Source organism: Hyperoodon ampullatus (genome assembly GCF_949752795.1).
Source record: "Hyperoodon ampullatus genome assembly, chromosome: 10".
Classification (NCBI taxonomy): Eukaryota; Metazoa; Chordata; class Mammalia; order Artiodactyla; family Ziphiidae; genus Hyperoodon; species Hyperoodon ampullatus.
In genome coordinates this window covers 98028382-98050912 of record NC_136923.1, presented here as the reverse complement: position 1 = coordinate 98050912, position 22531 = coordinate 98028382, and the positions used below count along the sequence as shown (strand labels likewise).

The 22531-nt window shown below is 44.2% G+C and overlaps 1 protein-coding gene across 2 annotated transcripts in view; it reads left to right on the top strand.

The window, feature by feature from the left end:
- GCNT2 (glucosaminyl (N-acetyl) transferase 2 (I blood group)) overlaps nucleotides 1-22531 on the top strand; it is a gene marked incomplete at both ends in the record, with an annotated part of 86998 nt that overhangs the window by 13394 nt on the left and 51073 nt on the right. The window contains one exon of one of the 2 annotated variants that reach the window (XM_079713527.1): nucleotides 16049-16967. The exons of the other annotated variant lie outside the window; for it this stretch is intronic. Coding sequence (XP_079569653.1) covers nucleotides 16049-16967 — 919 coding nt within the window. Of the gene's footprint in view, nucleotides 1-16048; nucleotides 16968-22531 lie in introns of those variants that run through there. 2 annotated transcript variants of the gene reach the window in all.

Genomic DNA, 22531 nt, shown 5'->3' with positions numbered 1-22531 from the left:
AGAAAAAGCCCGCGCGCGGCAACGAAGACCCAACGCAGCCAAAAATAAATAAATAAATAAACAATAAATAAACATTAAACACACACAAATTAATTGCAACAATAGGTCACTACTGACAAGACGTGGAGCCTGAGAATAGAACTGTGGAGTTGTTCTGAAGGTCCCAGGGCCCTGCACAGCCTCATTCTGAGTGCAGCTACAAACGGCTCCATCTTTTCCGGAAGTGTACGGAGTGCTTTAGGTTTGTTCCCAAACTGCTTCCTGTAATGGCAGCCTCTTTCCTTGTTATACTTTCTGTGCATTGCTGAGCTTCCCAGCTGTGTCTGTGCATGCTGATCTCCTGGGCGAGGCTACAAATTGGCTACATGGTGATCCGGGCAGCATGTATGGCATACAAGGCCCACGGCAGCTGGGGACCCTTGGCCAGACACCTGTAGATGAGAGAACTTTGTTCTTTTTTTTTTTTTTTTAATGGGTGCCAGACAATGACTGTCTTCTATGTGCCCTGGTGTGAAAACTGTTGAAAAAATTACTTCCTGAATATACCACCCTACATTAAAAACCAGATTTCAAAAACTCAGAGGGGCAAAGTTTCTATTTGGTCAGAAAAAGTGGGGAAGAGCTGACTCTGGTCATGATCTTGAAGTAGAATTGTTGTCCTAAGTTAATTCTGTAGACTGGGGCTATTTCTGCATCCTAGACAGCTCCAACACTGGCACTGTTTTGTTGATGCAGGTAATATAAATTTTGTCTAAAGAAGAAATTCTCCAGAACAAAGGTTTTCTCAAGGAGACAGCAGAAAGACAATACTGATGCTTCATTTGGCTGTCATTTAATACCTCTCAGAAATCCTCTGAGGGAGGTAGATATTATTATCTCCAATTTGTGGATGAGAAAACCAAGGCTATCCAAGGTAAAATGACTTAATCTAGGTTTGTTTGATCCCTAATTCATGATCAGTCTAATCCATCAGGCTGCCTTTTAGGAGTTCTGTGGCTTAAGTAATGTACTTAATGAAAATACTACTCCTTGAATATCTAGGAAATGTTTGAAGAGCTTCATGAGTTTTCAACCTTTTATTTTAAACTAATTTAAAAATTACTATACTTATAATACTTATATACTTATTAGAATAGTATAAAGAGCTCTCCTATACCCTTCACTTACGCTCCCCAACCCATAACATTCCACCATATTTGCCTTATTCCTTTCTTCCTCTCTCTCTCACATTTATGCTTTTCCTGAACCGTTTGCAAATTACCTCTTACTATTTCAAAGTGTATTTCCTAACAACAAAGAGGCTCTCCTGTATAGTATCATACCATAATACAACTGTAAGTTCGGATCTTAACAAACGGCACCGCGAAACAGAGGAAAGCTTCAAGTGAGCTTTATTAGGGGGCGCTCCCGGGCGAGGTTCACTGGTCCGAGAGAAAGGGGCCAGAGAAGTCGCACCCGGGCGAGGGTTGGGCAAGATTTTATAGGGGAGGAAGGGAAAGGGGTGTGGTGAATCTGGGAGGGCGCAGGGTATTCCTTATCTGGTGGTCTCTTCGGGTATCGTGGCAATATCTGGTGCCGGCTACATCAGTTTTGGGACCGCTAGTCCCGCCCCTCGAAAGGCGAGAAGGCTGGGCCGGGTGGAAGGTCCCCAGGTCAGTTCCTGGAACTGGGTGGTCCGGAAAGCCTCCAGGTCAGTTTCTGGAACGGGGTGGTCCGGAGAGTTTCGGTCTGATGCAACCTGTGAATCTGATTGCGTTCCCCTGCCTCGGGCCAGTTGGCCTTACAACAACCATCAAGCGCTACAGCATTACTCTTTAATCCACAGGCCCTATTCCAGTATCACCAGTTGTATTAATAATGTCCTTCATAAATCTAAGACCTGAGTAAGGATCTCGAGCTACACGTAGCTGTCATATCTCTTTAGGCTCCTCCAGTTTAGAACTATTTCTCAGTCTGTCTGTCTTTCAAGATCTTATAAATTTGGAAGAGTGCAGGTCTGATGTATCCTCATGATTAGGTTCAAGTTCTGCCTTTGGGCAAATATGTCAGAGAAGTAACGCTGTGGAAGCATGAGATGTTGATTTGTTCTGATGGTGGTGATTTTTAAAAAATAATTAATTAATTAATTAATTAAGGCTGTGCCGGATCTTAGTTGAGGTATGCAGACTTTTTTAAAATATTTATTTATTTATTTATGGCTGTGTTGGATCTTCGTTGCTGCGCGGGCTTTCTCTAGTTGCAGTGAGCGGGGGCTACTCTTTGTTGTGGTGCATGGGCTTCTCATTGCAGTGGCTTCTCTCGTGTGGAGCACCGGCTTTAGGCGCAAGGGCTTCAGTAGTTGTGGCACGCGGGCTCAGTAGTTGTGGCTCGCAGGCTCGAGAGCACAGGCTAAGTAGTTGTGGCACACAGGCTTAGTTGCTCAGCAGCACGTGGGATCTTCCCGGACCAGGGCTTGAACCCGTGTCCCCTGCATTGGCAGGCAGATTCTTAACCACTGAGCCACCTGGGAAGTCCCTATAGTGGTGATGTTAACTTTGACCCTTGGTTAAAATAGTGCTTGCCAATGTCTCATCTCTAAAGTAAATTCCTAAGTATTTTGAATTGATACTAATAACTGATACATATTTTTCAGGAGAAACTTTGAAACTATGTAGATATCCTGTTCTTCAAACGTTCACACCCCAGTTATATCATCCACTGATGGTTCTTGCCAGACTCTATTACTCTGTCAGTTGCCAAATCCCTGCTTCTATATTGATTAGTTGGCTTTCATCTATAATGTCGAGCTTTCTCTTCTCTCCATGTGTTTGTTTGTTTGTTTATTTATATTCCCATGGACATGGATTCCCATTTTATTCAATGGGTTATAATCCATTACTGGTTATACTTATTTTGCTATTCAGAGTGTTCCAGACTTGACCAGTGAGGGCCCCTTCAAGTTGGCTTCTTCAACACACCCCTGTCATTCTTCGAGCACTTCCTGACTTTCTGGGACAAGGAGACCTTCCAAGCTAATCTTGTACTTAACCTGCCCCAGCTTTGGAGTCAGCCGTTTTCTCCAAAGAACCCTGGCTCTATTTAGTACAGATTGGTATTTAGAAACCAAGATCTGGTCACGCAAGGGTATTATGACTTCTGTGCCCTTTCAGGGTTCAGAGTTAGAATAAAATTATATATGTACGTGTATACACAATATCTATATACACATGTGACACACACATACACACTCACACATGTGCATTCTATAGCACCTACTCCAGGAACTTCCCTGGCGGTCCAGAGGTTAAGACTCCACGCTTCCACTGCAGGGGCCATGGGTTCGATCCCTGGTTGGGGAGCTAAGATCCTGCAAGCCCCGTGGCACAGCCAAAAATAAATAAATAAACAAACAGTCATACCTTATTAAAAAAATTTTAAAAATAAAACACATACTCCAACTCATTCACACATTATCTCACACCTTCACACACACATGCCTATCTATCCATCTCTCTATTTATATGTTAAAAACCATAGGGAATTCCCTGGTGGTCCAGTGGTTAGGAGTCGGCCCTTTCACTGCCATGGTCCAGGTTCAATCCGGGGTCAGGGAACTATCCTGCAAACCACGTGGTGAGGCCAAAAAAAAAAAAAAGTAATCCACAAATTCACACGATCTCCAGTTCCAATCCAACAACAAAGGCTTTATTCCTTTATTCTCCATTTCCTTCCGCAGAAATGAGGAACCTGGCTCCCATTAACCTCAGTATATTCACTTATTTTCTCCATCCCACTCTGTGTAACTAGGCTTTCCCACAGTGCTTAGCTGAAGTCCTGGCTCTAGGACATGCTGGTCCCACCTCCACCAACTGTAGCCTTGGCCCCTGGGAAGAGAAGGAGCTCGGAATGAATTTTTTTATTTTATTTTATTATTTTTTTTTTTTGCGGTACGCGGGCCTCTCACTGCTGTGGCCTCTCCCGTTGCGGAGCACAGGCTCCGGACGCGCAGGCTCAGCGGCCATGGCTCATGGGCCCAGCCGCTCTGCGGCATGTGGGATCCTCGCGGACCGGGGCACGAACCCATGTCCCCTGCATCAGCAGGTGGACTCTCAACCACTACGCCACCAGGGAAGCCCGGAATGAATTTTTATATACCCTTATAAATCTGTTTTTATTGGGAAGCAGTTCAATATGTAAATATATAAATTCAGAGCTCGGCTCTAATGCTGCCTGACTTCCTGAGGTTGGGTAATAGCTGGGCCTAAGTCTCACTTGCTCTTCTGTAAAATGGTGATAATAATTTTGCCTACTTCACAGAGGTGTTGTGAACCTTAAAGGATCATCTACATGGCAATTGGTGAATTGTTCTCTGCAAAAAGAGAAGAGATAAGGATGGTTCACAAGGGCTCTGTCCCTTGGGATTATTTCCAGGTGCCTGGTTAATTATTATCAGTTCAAGGATCTGGCTTGAGAAACCCAGTTTGGCCCAGGGCCAGTTATTCCTCTGGATCAGGTCAAAACCTGCAGAAATGTGATCACCTGAAGAGGGAGGTGGAATTTGGAATTACAACATGAACCGAAGGAAAAGATTTGTCCAGATGGTTTTCTGAGCGATAAAGAAGCTGGAAGAGGGGCTTCCCTGGTGGCGCAGTGGTTGAGAGTTCGCCTGCTGATGCAGGGGACGCGGGTTCGTGCCCCGGTCCGGGAGGATCCCACATACCGTGGAGCGGCTAGGCCCGTGAGCCATGGCCGCTGAGCCTGCACGTCCGGAGCCTGTGGTCTGCAACGGGAGAGGCCAGAACAGTGAGAGGCCCGCGTACCGCAAAAAAAAAAAAAAAAGAAGAAGAAGCTGGAAGGAAAGGAAAAGAAATTTCATAGTGCTTCAGGTCCAGGTGCATTCTCAGCACATGCTGATGGACTGAATGTGAGAGAAAGAAAAAGAAGGCTGGAGAAAGAAAGTCACGTGTCTTAGTGAAAGTGAAAACGGCTCTCCTTATTTCTCATGGTTCGACTATGAAGCAGATCTGGGTGCTGACACCTAGACGTCCCTGAACCTGCCTGAAGGGCACAGGATGGCACAGTGACTAACAGCACGCACGCTGGAGCAAAGCTGCTCACGCTCGAGTGCTGGGTTAGCCTCTGCTAGCGCAGTGACCCTGGGCTGGGAGGTCACTGGGAGACCAGTGACCTTCTGAGTTGAGACTCAGAATTTCCTCATTGAGCAAGAAGGGGTGAGAGCCCCTGATGCCAGCTACTAGCTCTGTCATTCACACTTCTTTGTACCCTGTTGTTTTTTTTTTAAACCCCACATTTGTTTATTTATTTTATTTTTTTGGCTGTGTTGGGTCTTCGTTTCTGTGCCAGGGCTTTCAGGGCTTTCTCTAGTTGCGGCAAGCGGGGTCCACTCTTTACCGCGGTGCGTGGGCCTCTCACTATCGCGGCCTCTCTTGTTGCGGAGCACAGGCTCCAGACACGCAGGTTCAGTAGTTGTGGCTCACGGGCCTAGTTGCTCCGCAGCACATTGGATCTTCCCAGACCAGGGCTCGAACCTGTGTCCCCTGCATTGGCAGGCGGATTCTCAACCACTGCGCCACCAGGGAAGCCCCTTGGTACCCTGTTTTAACATACATTCTGCTTGTCCATGCAGGTGCCCCCTCCATTGTTGTCTAATCTATAATTTTTTTTTTTTTGGCCGCTCCGTGCAGCTCATGGGATCTTAGTTCCCCGACCAGGGATTGAACCTGCACCCTCAGCAGTGAAAGCGTGGAGTCCTAACAACTAGACCGCCAGGGAATTCTCATCCTTATCTAATGTAGCTTATAAGTGCCTTAATGCTGGCACTCAGTTTTGTGTTGATGAGCACAAGGGGTTTTTAAATTCACTTTTGACCTCCTGTTCTGTTTCCTCTTGACTCCCTTTCTGCTGGGCATTGCCCACTGGTAGGAAGGAGAGGTCGTCGGGTCATGGCTAAGGGTGGCTGGTGTCAGGAGCCGGAGTGGAAACAGCCTTGGTCTGCTTAGGGAAGAAGTGATGTGGGCTCTGGTATGTGGTCCTGCAGAGTATTTGATTAGAAGTGATAACCATAAATACTAGTTATTCCAGAAAGACACCTGATCCCCATTCACCTGGGAGACTCCGCTGGAAGAATATTTCTGGGAGAAGGACTTTGACTCATTATTTATGCATTCATTCATTCATTTCTGGTGAGATTATATAACATAGCAAGTGCACATATCATTAGGGTTCAGAATGATGCAGTTTCACAAACTAGGCACACCCATGCAACCGGCATCAAGACACAGAAATAACCAGCATCCCAGTCACTACCCTGATGTCTGACAGCATAGATATTTTTACCTGCTTTTGTCCTTTATAGAAATGGAAATATACAGCATGTACTTTTTCTGTCTGCCTTTTTTTGCTCAGTGTTATGTTTGTGAGATTCCTTTTTTGGTTGTTGCAGGCAGTTCTACCGATTCATTCTCACTGCTGTGCAGAGAGAAGGAGGTGTGTGCGGTTGGGGAGGGGGGATGACTTTGCCCCCCAGGGAACATTTGGCGATATCTGGAGACATTACTGGTTGCCACACCTTGGGGAGAGGGGGCAAGAGATGCTACTGCATCTAGTGAGTAGAGGCCAGGGATGCTTCTAAACATCCTACGGTGCACAGGACGGCCCCCCCAAACAAGGCATATTCAGCCTAAAATGCCAGTAGTGCCAAGGTAGAGAAACCCTGCTGTATAACAACCGTTGGTGGGCATTTGGGTCTATCATGAACACGGCTGCAGTGAATGTTGAGCTATGCGCCCTTTGATAAACATGTACGCAAATAGCTGGGGATGGAATTGCTTGGGGAGAGGATACGTCTGTGCTCAGCCTGAGTAGATACTGCCAGTTTTCCAGAGTGGTCCCAATTCCCGCTTCCACCAGGAGTGCGTGCATGTTCTGGTTGCTCTGCGTCTGCACCGATATACGGTATTTTCTGACTTTTTCTCATTTTTTAAAAAAGTTTGTATCCTTCTCCTGCACCCTCCTCCATTTCAGCTTATGGCACACTAGATACTCAAAACATCACTGTTTGTCGGTAAATAGTCCTAATCTATATTTTGTGAAAGACTGGGATTATGCACAGGTGTGCACACTGTATATAGTAAATTAGAAAATGCATTTGGGGCAGGATGACCTGCAACTAGGGTTTCTCTTATTTAAATAACAGCAACTAGCACCTTTCTGTATATCCATTTTCTGCCATTCTTCCTAAAAGTACCAATTAACTTTCCAAAGGAAATCTTATTCAAGAGATCCGATTATCCACCATTTGAATTCATGTTTATTAAGTATTTCCAAATTATACAGTATTGTTTATCCTGAAATATTGGTTGTTTTGTTTTCAGTATATTGTTTAGTCCTAGGGAAACAGATCAGGTGGGGTCATTGAGGAAAAAAAAAATCATAGAATTTTGGCATCTGATCTGTTGGTTCTCAAACTTTTCGTCTCAAGACTTTGTTAGAAATGGAAATGATTGAATTCCACCTAAAACTAACTGATGTCTTGCGGCAGGGGCCCTGCAACCTGTATTTTAACAACCCTCCATGTAATGAGATGTCAAACAGAAGTTTGCAAACTTTTGACCTAGACTATCCTTAACCTCAAGTCACAGGCACACCAGTTTGGCTTTTGGAAACAAGTGTTTTGCTGAAACAATGAGTCAGTTCTTCCAAGGTTAAGTAATTAATTTCCACAGGTGAATTCAGTCAAGTTTCATCCTGAAATGTTAATTGGCTGTGACTTTTGTGGGATGATTGATTGTTCATTTTCTAAGCCCCCCAATTTCAGGCTGTTCATAGTACTAATGGCTACATTTCTGCCACTAAAAGGTTGCCTCCTACCTGCACAGGCTTTGACATTTGCCTCTGGGGATTTGTGTAGACTGTCTTTTGCAAATATTTGCTTAGCATCCTTTAGCATGAAGGAACTGTTTCCATGACACCTTTGTTCCATCAAAATCAGATGCAGATCACTTCAGCTCACACTACCATGATATGATCTGGTCCCACGCCTCCTGGACCTGCCACTTAGGCCTTGAAAATTCTGTGTGTTAAACTTCTTACCCCCTCTGAGATGAGAATTTGAAATCACGCTTTGAGTCTGTAATCTAGATAGCAACTTCTCCTGTTGCTAATTAGATGAACGGGATAGAAAATAAAATGGGTCCCAGGAGAAGGTGGATTTTCCCCAGTGAACCCCCTTGGAGGCCTCCTCAATTATGGGAGAATTGTTGTTTTAGTGAAAGATGTGCTTCAGAAATATCTTCTTCTTCTCCTTAGCGTCATAATCATTACTGATAGGTAGATAGATAGATAGATAGATAGACAGATAGATAGATATAGACAAATAAATAAAAGGCTTCATTTACAAACCATCTAGCCACCCAGAACAGACTAACTTAACCGGTTGTCCAAAGTGGATTCGATTATCACCATTCTTTACTTTCTTGCGAAATACTCTTAGTTCCAGGGGAAAAAAATAAATCTCTATAGGGACTTCTTTGGTGGCGAAGTGGATAAGACTCCGCGCTCCCAATGCAGGGCGCCCAGGTTCGACCCCACATGCGTATCGCAACTAAGACCCAGTGCAACCAAATAAATAAATAAATATAAAAAATAAGAATAAAAAAATAAATCCCTATATTTTATAATTAAGGAGTGAATCCCTGAGTCATTTGACCTGCTTCAGTAACAATGCAAACCACACAAAAATGACCATCCAAAGAACAGCCATCAGTGAGACCAAGAAATGATACCATCTCACCTAACCCTTTCTGCCGATATAACTTCACCTCTCCATGCCACGTCAACAAAAACTTCATCAGACCCAGTCCTTTTGGTGCCCTTTTCACTATTTTAACATGATAAATCTAGCTTTTGCTCAAGCCTGTGTTTCCTCCGTTTCTTCCTCAACTCCAGGATAGCAGTTAATTGAGAATGGAAAAACAAGTCCCAGAACAATTATGAAGGTATAATGAAGTTTGCATTAGTACATGCAATTAAACCAAGGAAAGATGCGTGAGGAATTATGAATAGAATTCAGTGTTGATGTGGTACATTTATAGTTAGGTCTTTGTACAGGCGTGTGCTAGGGGGAAGAGAGAAAAAAAGCACTATTTGTACCGTAAAATCACACCTCCAGATAGCTAGAAATCAGCTTAAAAGAAAAAAATCCTGGGGACTTCCCTGGCGGTCCAGTGGTTAGGACTCTGCGCTTCCACTGCAGGGGCACGGGTTCAGTCCCTGGTCAGGGAACTAAGATCCCCACATGCTGCATGGTGTGGCCAAAAAGAAAAAAGAAAAAAATCATGGATGGCTCTCCTAGCCTATGCTGTTCTAACATATAAATTAAAAGTGGGCAAACATGGGTTTCAACATTCCTTCTTCCATAGCTGAAAATTGCACTTTCAAATGCCCAGATGATTCTGGACCCATTCTCGAGCGTTGAACACACCGTGTGCCAGGCCCTGGCTCAGCTGGTGAGCTGTGGGAAGGACAGGGGGCAAAAGTCCTTACTCTCACCCTCGAAACATGCCTGGTACTTTGAGGTGGTTCACTGACTGGAAGGTTTTTATCTGCTGCCACGTCAAAGAAGTTCTAGATTTACAACCCTCCCTGGGAAATTTCTCCACATTGGGCTTTCTTGTTTTTGTGTTCTTGCTCACTCTTGTAATTTCTCCAACTGAAATGTCTTCTCGGTGTCTGTGTTTCACCACCGGAAGCCCTTTCTAACCACCCTGCCTCCAACGGAACTGTTACTCCTCTCTGAGTTCCTGTCACATTTGGTGGACATCCTCTTGTTTGGAACTGAGCCATAGGCTTTCTTGTTTTGTTGGTTATCTTTTCAGCTGTATATATTTTGAATCATAGGGAAGGTATACGCTCCTACAGGATAGGGGCCATACCTCATACTGCCTGGATTCCATCACTGCTGCTTGGTGATTCGCCTTACAACAGACTGAATTGTAGCTCATTTTAAAAAGCTGGAAGGGACCAGGGAGAACATCCTTTATAAAGAGGAAGTGAGTAGGGGCCTAAGAGCACACAATCGGCTAAAGGTAGAAAAGTGACCAGAACCCAGGCTTCCTCGTTTCTGCACCATGCCCTGTTAGTAATCGTGGGCGTTAATGACACACAAGACAAAGCACGTCTTGCATGGTTTCCTCCAGAAATTTGATTAAAAGTTGTGTTTTTTAAAATGTCATTTAATCTATCTGGTCAATCAATCTGGTCAGAGTTTTTGTTTGTCAGAAAAAAAGATACCCGGGCTTCCCTGGTGGCGCAGTGGTTGAGAGTCCGCCTGCCAATGCTGTGGACACGGGTTCGTGCTCTGGTCCGGGAAGATCCCACATGCCGCGGAGCGGCTGGGCCCGTGAGCCATGGCCGCTGAGCCTGCGCGTCCGGAGCCTGTGCTCCGCAACGGGAGAGGCCACAGCAGTGAGAGGCCCGCGTACCGCAAAAAAAGAAAAAAAAAGAAAAAGAAAAAAGATACCCGTTGCTCTGTTCCCAATTCCAGTTAAAAGAACATTTATCCATGAGCACCTGGAACCATGGGGGATGTGGACTCCATTCATTCAACACATTTAAAAATAAATAAATGACATAAATAAGGCAACAAACGTATTTCTCATTACTAGTTTGAAGGAGTGGAAGAATAATAATACAAAGTAGACTTTCTACTAATTCCCAGTCCATTAATTCCTTAGTGACCTTGGGACTTTAAATCTTTCCCCTATCTTTATTTCTTTATTTAAGAAAAAACTCAAACAATGCAGTATCTGATGTCCTGTGAATATCTACAGGACTAAAGCCTCGACTGTAAGAGCCTTCGAACTGTTTCTAGGACATGTAGTTAACTGAGGCATAACGAGCACATTTATCTCCTAGTTTAAGAGGCTTTACTTCCTCGTTTTTGCACCATGCCCTGTTAGTAATCGTGGGCGTTAATGACACAAGACAAAGCAAGTCTTGCATGGTCTCCTCCAGAAACTTGATTAGAAGTTGTGGTTTTTTGTTTTTTGCGGTACGCGGGCGTCTCACTGTCGTGGCCTCTCCCGTTGCGGTGCACAGGCTCCGGACGTGCAGGCTCAGCGGCCACGGCTCACGGTCCCAGCCGCTCCGCGGCATGTGGGATCTTCCCGGACCGGGGCACGAACCCGTGTCCCCTGCATCGGCAGGCGGACTCTCAACCACTGCGCCACCAGGGAAGCCCAAAAGTTGTGTTTTTTTTAATGTCATTTAATCTATCTAGTCAGTAGAAATACTACTACTATTATTGTCATTGACGTGTGCCTTATGCGTTTACCGGCTGATGTGTAATTTCCACCATGATTTATTTTGCTCTTGTTCCTCCTCCGGTTGACACTTGTTGCCCGGGAGCTCCTCGACCTAACATCTTAGGTGGTGCTCCTTTGGCAACAAGTTGAAGTCCAAGTTTTTCAGCACAACATGCAAGGTCTTTTATGACATTTTCCTTACGACCAGCTGCTGCCTTCCTCAAGGGTGTGACTTAGCCTGGCAGGCAGCGGACTTCACGTGCCTCTCCCTCAGCTCACCCTTCTGTAGGCCTTCCAGAGTCAGGCGAGTCCTACCTTGCCCCTTGCCACAGAAAGCCTAGGGGTGCTGAGGCTTGCCTTTCCCCCTTTGACTATTTCTTTATTTCACTGAGATTCCGAGTCTTCCAGTATTTCACAAAAAGAATACCCTCTTCATTTTGGAGCTGTGCTCTAGATAGTGTCATAATTGGAAAAATTCCTTTTTTTTAAGTTGCAGTATAGTTGATTTACAATGTTTCATGTGTACAGCAAAGTGATTCAGTTATACATAAACATATTTATCTATTCTTTTTCAGACTCTTTTCCATTATAGGTCTTTACAAGATATTGAATATAGTTCCATGTGCTGTACAGTAGATCTTTGTTGATTATCTATATATTAGTGTGTATATGTTAATTCCCAAACTCCTAATTTATCCCTCCCCCCTCCTTTCACCTTTGATAACCACAAGTTTGTTTTCTTTGTCTATTTCTGTTTTGTAAATAAGTTCATTTGTATCCTTTTTTCTTTAGATTTCACATATAAGTGATATCATATGATATATGTCTTTGTCTGACTTACTTCACTTAGTACGATAATCTCTAGGTCCATCCACATTGCTGTAAGTGGTATTATTTCATCTTTTTTGTGGCACAGTAATATTCCAGTGTGTGTGTGTGTGTGTGTGTGTGTGTGTGTGTCTGTGTACACCACATCTTCTTTATCCATTCATCTGTCAATGGACATTTAGGTTGCTTCCATGTATGTCTTGGCTATTGTAAATAGTGCTGCTATGAACATTGGGGGTACATGTACCTTTTCAAATTAGAGGTTTTGTCTTTTCCAGATATCTGCCCAAGAGTGGGGTTACACATCATATGGTAACTCTATTTTTAGTTTTTTAAGAAACTTGCCTACTGTTCTCCACAGTGGCTGCACCAATTTACATTCCCACCATCAGTGTAGGAGGTTTCCCGGAAAAATTATTAAATAATGTAAAAAACAATAAAGCCTTCTGAATGGAAGAAAGAGCAAGCTTTTAAGGTGGCCCCGGAAAGGGTAAACATGTCTAGCCTGATTAATTGTCTAGTTCGGGAATAACTGCTTCCAAAGTGAGCCAAAGGTGCGTCAGTCTTGTCCTGGCCTGCAGTCACGGGCAGGTAGGGAAGACTGAGCTGTTCAGTCTCAGCAGCAAAAAAATGCCTGGTGTCTGTGCTGGAAAAGCAGGTCACATGGCCTATTAGGAAGGAAAGGGAACAGGTAACGGCCTTCCCTTCTTACAACAAGTGGTTTTTAAAAAAGTTCTCCTGTAGGCATTTTTCAATGCCCAAGGACAGCCAAAAGGGCAGACAGGAAAAAGAGCCACATTTTCAACACTCACACAGTGCCGTTTTCAATAACGTACTGAATACCAAACAAATAGGATGAAAGTTCCCAATTTGGCTAATGTCTGTATTTCTCAATATAGTAACATTATTCACGTCAGTGCCTAAGCCTGTATACATCTGAACCCCTTTGTTGTTGGCCAGTTGGAAATAATAATGTAAACAGACTCTGTTGGCCTCATTGTCATGTACCTGAACACTTTGTCAAACTGCAAATATTTAAAATATTTTAATATTCACTCTAAGCCAAAAAGTCTTTGCCAAACTAGGTACTGAAATTACTCTCCGTTGTCTTGAAATAGGATAGACTATAACCTGATATTTAAAGGTATTATTTGGGAAAAAAAGAAGCTTGGGATTGAATTTTCCATTATCATTCATTATCATATTTTCAGAGTCACTCTCTTTGCTCCACTCCATGGGAACACTAAGAATTAGATTGATCTGCTCTGTCCAGATAAGGGCTCCATTTACTTTTTTCCACTTTGCATAAAAAGCCAAAGGTGGGTTCTAGGTAGAGGTTATTTGTGATGGGTCTTAGAGAATGAGGAGAATTTAGTAAGCGAGAGAGAAAAATAAGGTACAAGCTGGAATAATGAAAAATGGGAGCAATAAAAGCTAGAATGAAAACCTACTGTGGTTCAGGAGGTGATGTGTCATTCAGTTGAAAAGCAGGGTGCCTTGAATCAAGGGGGCTTAGCGTTGGTTTTCCTACCTCTGCTGAAAACAAGGAATAAGCATATTGTTCTATTAATGTCATTAATAGCAGGGTAGAGACTTTTCAAAAAGGAGGAGAGAAAGGACATTCAAGGACATTTTTTCTTCATGTGGGGGTGGGGGGTGGGGGCTCAGTCTCTGATAGTGAGTTACTGCTACAGGGTGGAGGCTCAGAGGGGTTACCTTCACCTCAAAGGGGAGGTGAAACAGGAAGGCATGAAGTAGTCGTATGGGTATGTTAGAAGCCATCATAAATAAAATATGTTGATCTGTATTAAAGAAAAAGCTGGTTGGAAAAATAAAAGGTTGAAGATGAGAACCTTGTAAGTTAAAGAGCTTCATGCTCTTCAGCCAAAACTCTGCTATTTACAAATAGGGGCAAACAATATTCGTTTCCTAGGTGATCTGACAGGCTTAATCGGGCAGGTATAAAGCACTTCTCTGGAGTATTAGATGATGTTCTTTGGGTAGTGAAGACCTGAATGCGCTCTAGGTGCCCTTATCCGAACATCATTTGTGCCAGGATTCGAGTGCTTTCCGGTGAAGTTTTAAGGTCTCATCTAAATCAGGGGATGTAGCTTGGCATTTGTTCATTGGACCCCAACATCCTGTTACCAAATCAAACTCAGGGCCGCTCTCCGGAGGGCAGTAAGGCCAATCTAATGACACCAGGATGTGGTGAAGGAAAGTGCAGCATTTATTGCAAAGATGCCAATACAGAGAGGATGGGTGGCTCGTGTTCTAAAACCCCGACGGTTTGGGGGGGAGTATTTAATGGGAAAAATTTGGGGTGAGGGCTACAGGGCTTGTGACTTTGTTCCGATTGGCTGGTGGCGAGCTAGCAGGGCGGTGCTCCAGGGATCTTGCCCTCAGCCTGAAGTTACCATCCTCCACCTGGGTGGAGGCCTTAGTTCCCGCAGAAGAACTCAAAGATATTGTTGTGTGTATCCCTTGAGGAGGAACCAGGACCCTGCCCCAAGGCTGCAGTATTGTTTCTAGGCTGTTCCTCCCTTGTTTCTGCATCCACGCCCTTCCCTGATTAGCAACTGTTTGAATCTGCTCTTGGGAGCTCAGGGGACGTCCAGGAGCCTGAAGGAAGCCTATTTCCTACAAACAAGAAACGGGGGGCACGGAAAGAATTTGTACCAGGGAGGACCCCACAGGGTCCTGCTCCGTTTCAATCCCTCTGATAAACACCACGGTGGGGGCTTCCCTGGTGGCGCGGTGGTTGGGAGTCCGCCTGCCGATGCAGGGGACACGGGTTCGTGCCCTGGTCTGGGAAGATCCCACATGCCGTGGAGCGGCTGGGCCCGTGAGCCATGGCCGCTGAGCCTGCGCGTCCAGAGCCCGTGCTCCACAACAGGAGAGGCCACAACACTGAGAGGCCCGCATATAGCAAAAAAAAAAAAAAAAAAAAAACACCACGGTGGGAGGAGAGGGGCTGTCACGACGTAATCTCAAAGGCACAGGACCCAGAGCCTGGCACTTTCAGATCCCCTAGGACTGGAACCCCGGTGAGCTCTTGTTTTAGAAAAGAGAGTGCCGGGGGAACTTCCCTGGCGGTCCAGTGCTTAAGACTCCGCGCTTCCACTGCAGGGGCTTCGGGTTCAATCCTCGGTCCGGGAACTAGGATCCCGCATGCCTCGCGGTAGGGCCAAAAAAAAGAAAAAAGAAAAAGAAAAAGAGTAGGGCGGGGCTAGAAAGCATTACAAAAGAGCCCGGTTGATGAGGTTTTTTTTTTTAATTTTCGATCTCGTCACTTCAGTCATTTTTTCACTAAAGCGGCATATTTGAGAACGGAGGCAACATTATATACCCCGTGGAGTGGGCTCGAAGAGTCGAGGGACCATGCTGTGGATCGTCGCCACGAGCAACAAGGGTGTGGGGGCGGGGGGAGTGCCGCAGCCTGTCGGATGAGTAGCAGGAAACGGCACGCCTGCCAGGACGCATCATTTCAACTTTCGTTCTTACTGTATTGATTCTCTGAATGACAGTAACAGGAGGGGGAAAAAACCCCTTCGGAAATGAAGGAAAAGAGATCTGAGAAACTAAATCTGCAGGGGAAAAGGAGACTAAAACCAGAGTTCTAGTGAAACAGCCAGCCGTTGGGAGCTGGGAGCCAGAGGGAGGGAAAAAGGCTGGGCTTAAGCAACCTGCTACCGGGATGTAGACAAAGGCGGTTTGAAAGGCAGAGAACGAGGCGGGATATCAGCATGGGGTGTGCGCCAGCCGCCGGATTCCCGGGATGAAACCGGATGAATTCACAGTGTCTCCTTCAGGGCACGAATTGCTGGAGTATGCACCAAAATAAGAACTCAGAGAAAAAAGTAAGTTTGGGAGAGGACTTAGATTTTGACGGTCTTTGAAATCTCCTCTTGGAGGCAATGCCTTCATTGATGCGTTACCTCTTTATAGTTTCTGTCTCTTGTGTAATCATTTTTATCGTGTTCTACGTGTTCAATTTTGGGGGCAAGCAAGGCTTCCAGAGGCTAAATAACTCGGACACTTTGATGCTGAGTCAAGTTTGCATATCCTTTATCAGTGGCAAAACACCTTTCCTCTGGAGAAACAAACTCATGATCTATGAGACGTCTTCTTGCAAGGAATACCTGACTCAAAGCCACTACATCACGGCGCCGTTATCTAAAGAAGAAGCTGAATTTCCTTTGGCATATATCATGGTCATCCATCACAATTTCGACACCTTTGCAAGGCTCTTCAGAGCTATTTACATGCCTCAGAATATCTACTGTGTTCACGTGGATGAGAAAGCGACTGTTGAATTTAAAGATGCAGTGGAGCAATTACTGAGCTGCTTCCCAAATGCTTTTCTGGCTTCCAAGATGGAACCCGTGGTCTATGGTGGCATTTCCAGGCTCCAGGCTGACCTGCACTGCATCAAAGATCTTGCAGCCTTGGAGGTTCCGTGGAAGTACGCCATCAACACCTGTGGGCAAGATTTCCCCCTGAAAACCAACAGGGAGATCGTTCGGTATCTGAAAGGATTTAAAGGGAAAAACATCACCCCAGGGGTGCTGCCTCCGGCTCACGCAATTGGACGGACTAAATATGTCCACCGAGAGCACCTGGGCAAAGAGCTTTCCTATGTGATGAGAACCACAGCACTGAAACCGCCTCCTCCCCACAATCTCACCATTTACTTTGGTTCTGCCTACGTTGCCCTGTCAAGAGAGTTTACCAACTTCGTTCTCCATGACCCTCGGGCTCTTGACTTGCTCCAGTGGTCCAAAGACACCTTCAGTCCGGATGAGCATTTCTGGGTGACGCTCAATAGGATTCCAGGTATGTGGGATTTCCTATTTCACGTGAAGGCAACGTGCCATCCTTGAAAGGGCTTTTCGAGAGCCAGCTCCTTTTTATTAGAAGTAGAAGATGAAAACAGAAATATATAGTTTTCACCTGCATCCTTTATAAATTCCAAACATCTAAAGAAGGATGTTCTTTAGAATACAGTATTCTAACCAAGCCAAATCATACCTTTTCGTGGTGTTGCTTTGCAGTTCATCCTGTTCTTTTGCATTCATCATCTTATTAATCTTTAACCACAATCGGTATTATGGTTCTCCATCCCCACTGGTGTTCTTTCTTTCCCCCAAATTTGTCAGACTTACTGTAACCCCAGGGCCATTGTCTTGGCCACTCCCCTGCCTATCCCCAGACCTTCACAGGCTCCCTCTTATCAGCCAGAGGTCATCAGCTCAGAGAAGCTGAGCTGACCACCCCACCTTTTTTCCTTCAAAGAGTTTATTATCATCTGGAATATCCTATCTACTTACTTGCATGGATTTGTTCTTGGCCTCCTCTGTATTAGCTCCGTGAAGTTGGGTCATTTTCTATCTTGTTAACTGCTGTATCCTCCCTGCGTAGAACACATAGCACATGTTCAATAAAAATGAATGAATGAATGAGTGGCAAAGCATGAGACTTTACTGTGGCACCACAGCTGTCTCCCTAAGACCCCGTGAGCAGAGAAATATTTAGACTCATGCATGTACTATACCACAGGTATAAAGTTTTAAATATATATATATTCTAACTTCAGATAAATAATGAGATTCCAGGAGAAGCTCCTTCCTTTCTCATCAAAACAGTTCTATCTGTACTAACAGACCAGATCAATTATTTTTAAAACTATATAAAACATGGTAGGGTTTCTTCTGAAGGAAACAGCATGCTTTGGACTCAATGAAAAGTACAAAATGGATCTCTGATGAACTCGACAGCATTATTATAGCAAGAGAAAAGCAATCATTGTTCTGGTGTTTGGGGGGTTGCCAAGTTGGAAACACTGGTAGGTGCTCTCAGGCTGCAGGGTGGGGCCTGCTGGGCGATAAACATGCCAGCGTTTTCTGGAAAATACCGTGTTTGGTCTCTGAATCCCAGGGTGACTGGCCTGGTGAACAGGGCTTGCTCTTGAGCTGTGCAAGCTCTCTTTCTTGACCTCCCTCTTCCTATGGCCATCTTTTCACCTTTTATCTGTTGTTTCCATCATTGGCATCTAATCGGTGAGCATTAAGGTAATTAGAGGCTGATTTGCATATTTAAATATTTATTCCCTTTCTATTTTCACTATTCCCTTAGGATTTATAAAGATTTGATACTAGCCTCGTGATTCCATAGATATCATACTAAAATGAAGGCAGTTCGTAACTTCACAGAAGCCTGAATTGTCGTTTCTTAAAAAAAGAAAAACGTGGGTTTGCCTTAGTGTTAAATGTCTGTTTGGTTTGCAGAAGGGTGGTCAGTCTTATCAATGTCAAATCAATTTAACAAAATGGAGGAAGAATAATCTCTTACCCCCCATTTTTTTTTCCTTACCCCCTCCTTCTTTCCAGCCCTGGTGAAATAGACAAGGCAGGAGACAAGACCTTTTTTGCTGTAGGTTTGTGGGGTGACTCGCTGGCTTCTACCCTCTCTCAGCGACAGTATGACCCCATATAAATAGCCTCTTGGAATCTCCAATCTCCCCAGCTACAAACTAAGGGCCCCAGGAGGCAAGATCCTTTTCGTTCCTACATATGCCTTTCTTTGCAGAGGACACAATACCCAGAACCACATAAACACCTAGCAGACAGCTGTCGAGAATTTGTAGAAAGGCCAAAATGCCTTTATTTATAAATAAATAAATAAATAAAGTGAGACTCAATAGAAAGTATACTCATAGAGGTGAGTCTGGACTCCAACAATCTTGTTGCCCCTTAGCCTTGGCAAATGCCTTTCATTACCCCTGTAGGAAATCGGAGATGAGAGCCCCGCTAAGAGAACCTCAGCGGTCTGATTCTGCAGGGGATGTTTTTCAGGATAACGTGACATTTCCTAGGGTCTTGCCTCCTTCCTCTCTTACATTCCAGATGGCATCCTGGTTCAGGGAGCAAGCAGGAAGATATCCTGCTTGTAGGTGGGCCCTTCCTGAATTACAAGTGATTTAAAGAAAACAAGCCATCACATGCTCTAGCCCCAGTGATGGACCTCCCCATCATCAAAGGCGATGCAAAATTCAGTCACATGCTCCAGCCCCTTCAGTGGTTTTCCACTTGAGCGTTCTTTGTGATTTAGGATTTGGTGAGTGAATCTGGTTCTTTATTACCAGACAGCCTTTAACCATATCACGTCTTCTGTTTTCAGTGTCATGTTTTAAGGGGAAAACTCCTTCGGTAAATACAGCGTAAACATTTTCGCAAATGTGCAAGTTCAGATGGTGCTGTTCCTTGCCTCCCTCAAAGTTCCATTCTGTTTTTATCCTAAGCATCCTAAATTAAAGTGTTTGTGTTAGAAAGACCCGGCACAGTCATACCAGGCTCCCTGAAACACCCACAAGGGGACTAAGACCAAGAACATGATTAGTACCCTGTTACTTACTAGATGATATCAGACAACAAAATGAGACTAGTTTAAAATTAGTGAGACTCGGGAATTCCTTGGTGGTTCAGTGGATAGGACTCTGTGCTTCCACTGCAGGAGGTGCAGGTTTGATCCCTGATTGGGGAAGTGAGATCCCACATGCCGCGCTGCACGGCAAATAAATAAATAAATAGAGACTCAATAGAAAGTATACTCATAGAGGTAAGAGTAAATCACATATCTTCACAGTGTTGTTGTTGTTGTTTTTTTTTCATGTTGTCTTTCTGTTGAGAAAATGACTTCTCTCTTGGTTTTCAACACTTAAGTTTTTTCCAAACTGCATTAGATATAGAAATGGTGCCGGGCCATGTCCCTTGGGGGCCCCAGTCTCACATCCTTCTTCAGGGAAGGCCAGAAAGAGTGGTTGTCATTCCATCCTGTGTGGCTGTGTACAGATGGATTGTCTAGATTTCTCCCTTCTGGCCATATTCTCAAAGGAAACCCTTCTGGAGCACAAATTTCTCTCACTCATCCTATAGCGCTTGAGGGTTAGGGTTAGCATGCGGCTCTGACATATGCACGCTGTATGAATTCTGGTGCACGCTGAGGTTTTCTAACTTCTCCAATCTTTGTAATCACTGCTGTATGTCACCTTAAGAAAAGCTCATTTCCTCTAGGTTTTCTGGTTATTCCCATAGCATTTTCTTTGGCCAACCTGTCCCAGGGTGGAGTGCCAGAGACCACTGAGATGTTTTGCTTTAAGTCTTCTGGAATTGTTGAGGATCTACAGAAGCCTCTGCTTGTCCAGTTTTTTCACAGTCCACTTCTTTGGCTCACTTGTCTTCTTGTCCCACTTTATGGTGGGTCTGTCTCTAATGAAAAGGCAAAACTGCTCCATGTTTTGACTTCAGCTACTTTTTTCCCCTCACTGCCTTGAGCTTGTTCTTTTGGATTTTTGCTCATGCGTTTCTCTGACCTTTCTCATGCCATGAGGTTTTTGTTCCATAAGAATGTTTTCATTTGCCGCTTCTTTTTTCCATTTTGTATACATCTTTTTTTTTTTTCCAGAGTCCCTTCGTCAAATAAATTACCTCAACTTCAGAAAGGACCACATGATCACATTTCCTCATGTTTCAATGCTAAAAATAGCTTGTTTCCTACTTTGATTTCTTTTGCTTTTTTAACTTTGTGCCTTATATGTGGACATTCTTTGGGCATGTGTTATGACTCTTTGAGTTGCATGTGACAGAAACACAACTCAGAGTTGCTTAAACAGACCCTAGAACTTACTGGATCATAGAATTGAGGTGCCCAAGGAGGGCCTCCGAGTAAAGCTGGATCAAGGCTTGGTATGGTATATGCAGGACTCTTTGTCTCTGTGAAGTGACCAACCGTCCCTGTGTGCCCAGGTCTGAGGGGGGTCTTGGGCATGGGACCTTCCATGCTAAAGCCTGGGAAGTCCCAGTTTGGTCTGAACTGGTCACTCTATCTGTCTGTCTGTCTGCCTGTCACTGGGTTGACTTTATTCAGTTTGGTCCTCCCCACATGGTGTCAGAGAGGCTCAGAAGTAGCTCCATCTGCTTGCTTCTCGCAGCCGGCACTCCCGAGAGAAAAGAAAGGTTTTTTTCCTCATAGTTCCAGCAACAGCTCAGGGAAGTCGTCAGCTTGGTCCTGCTTGGTCCAAATCCCTATCCCTAAACAAACCAGGGGCAGGAAGAATGCTGACCAGCCTCTCTTGGGTCACTTTTTCACCCTAGAGCTAAAAGTTCAGGGCAGGCTATGGTGAAGGATGGTTCTTCACTGTGATGCCTGCCAGACAAAAGCACACGCCCACTGCAAGGTGGTTCAGGGTCCTGCAGGCAGGGAGGTTTCAGTGAGCATCTCCACCTGGATTTGAAGGACAAGATTTAATGAGGTATACAGTTTTCAGCACTTGGGCAATTATAACTTGGAGAAGACTAATTAAATTACCATTGTGGAAAAGGCATGATCTCAATAAGCATACTTCTCTTCCCTCATAAAAACATTTTATTTATTTATTTATTTTTAAATTTTATTTATTTTTGGCTGTGTTGCGTCTTCATTGCTGTGTGTGGGCTTTCTCTAGTTGTGGCAAGCGGGGGCTACTCTTCGTTGTGGGGCACGGGCTTCTCATTGTGGTGGCTTCTCTTGTTGTGGAGCACAGGCTCTAGGTGCGCGGGCTTCAGTAGTTGTGGCACGCGGGCTTGGTTGCTCCACGGCATGTGGGATCTTCCTGGACCAGGGATCAAACCTGTGTCCCCTGCATTGGCAGGTGGACTCTTAACCACTGCACCACCAGAGAAGTCCGTCATAAAAATATTTTAAATAAAATTATATTTTATTTATATTTATAGATATAAATAATAAGTATATCAATAAATAACTTAATTATTTAATATAAATTTGATAATTTTATACAAATATACCTTTATATTTCTTTTTAATAATAATTATTATAATTGGATAGTACTTAGTTTGCAGAGGAATTTCTAACACATTATCTCCTTTAATTCTTATAAGAATTCTATTAAGGGGAGGACTGTTGTTCCCATTTTGCAGATGAGAAATTTAAGATTAAAATAAGTGGCTTGTCCAAAGACAAATATTGCATATACCTAGCAAGAAATAAGAATGAAAAGAGGGAATTCCCTGGCCATCCAGTGGTTAGGACTCAGCACTTTCACTGCCAGGGCCCAGGTTCGATCCCTGTTCAGAGAACTGAGATCCCGCAAGCAGCGCAGCGCAGCCAAAAAAAAAAAAAGAAAAAAAAAAGAATGAAAAGAAACATCTAGGGGGAAGTAGGGGGAAGCAGAGGTAAGATTTATGTAGTAAGCTTAGGTTAAATTGAACCTAGTTTTATGAATTCTTCATTTGATTATTGCAATAACAGCAAGTGTTCAGAAGATGAAACTTAGCTAATTCTAAGTCTCATTAAGCTTGGGGAATGATTATATAATTGGACCCACCCAGGAATTTTCTCTCTT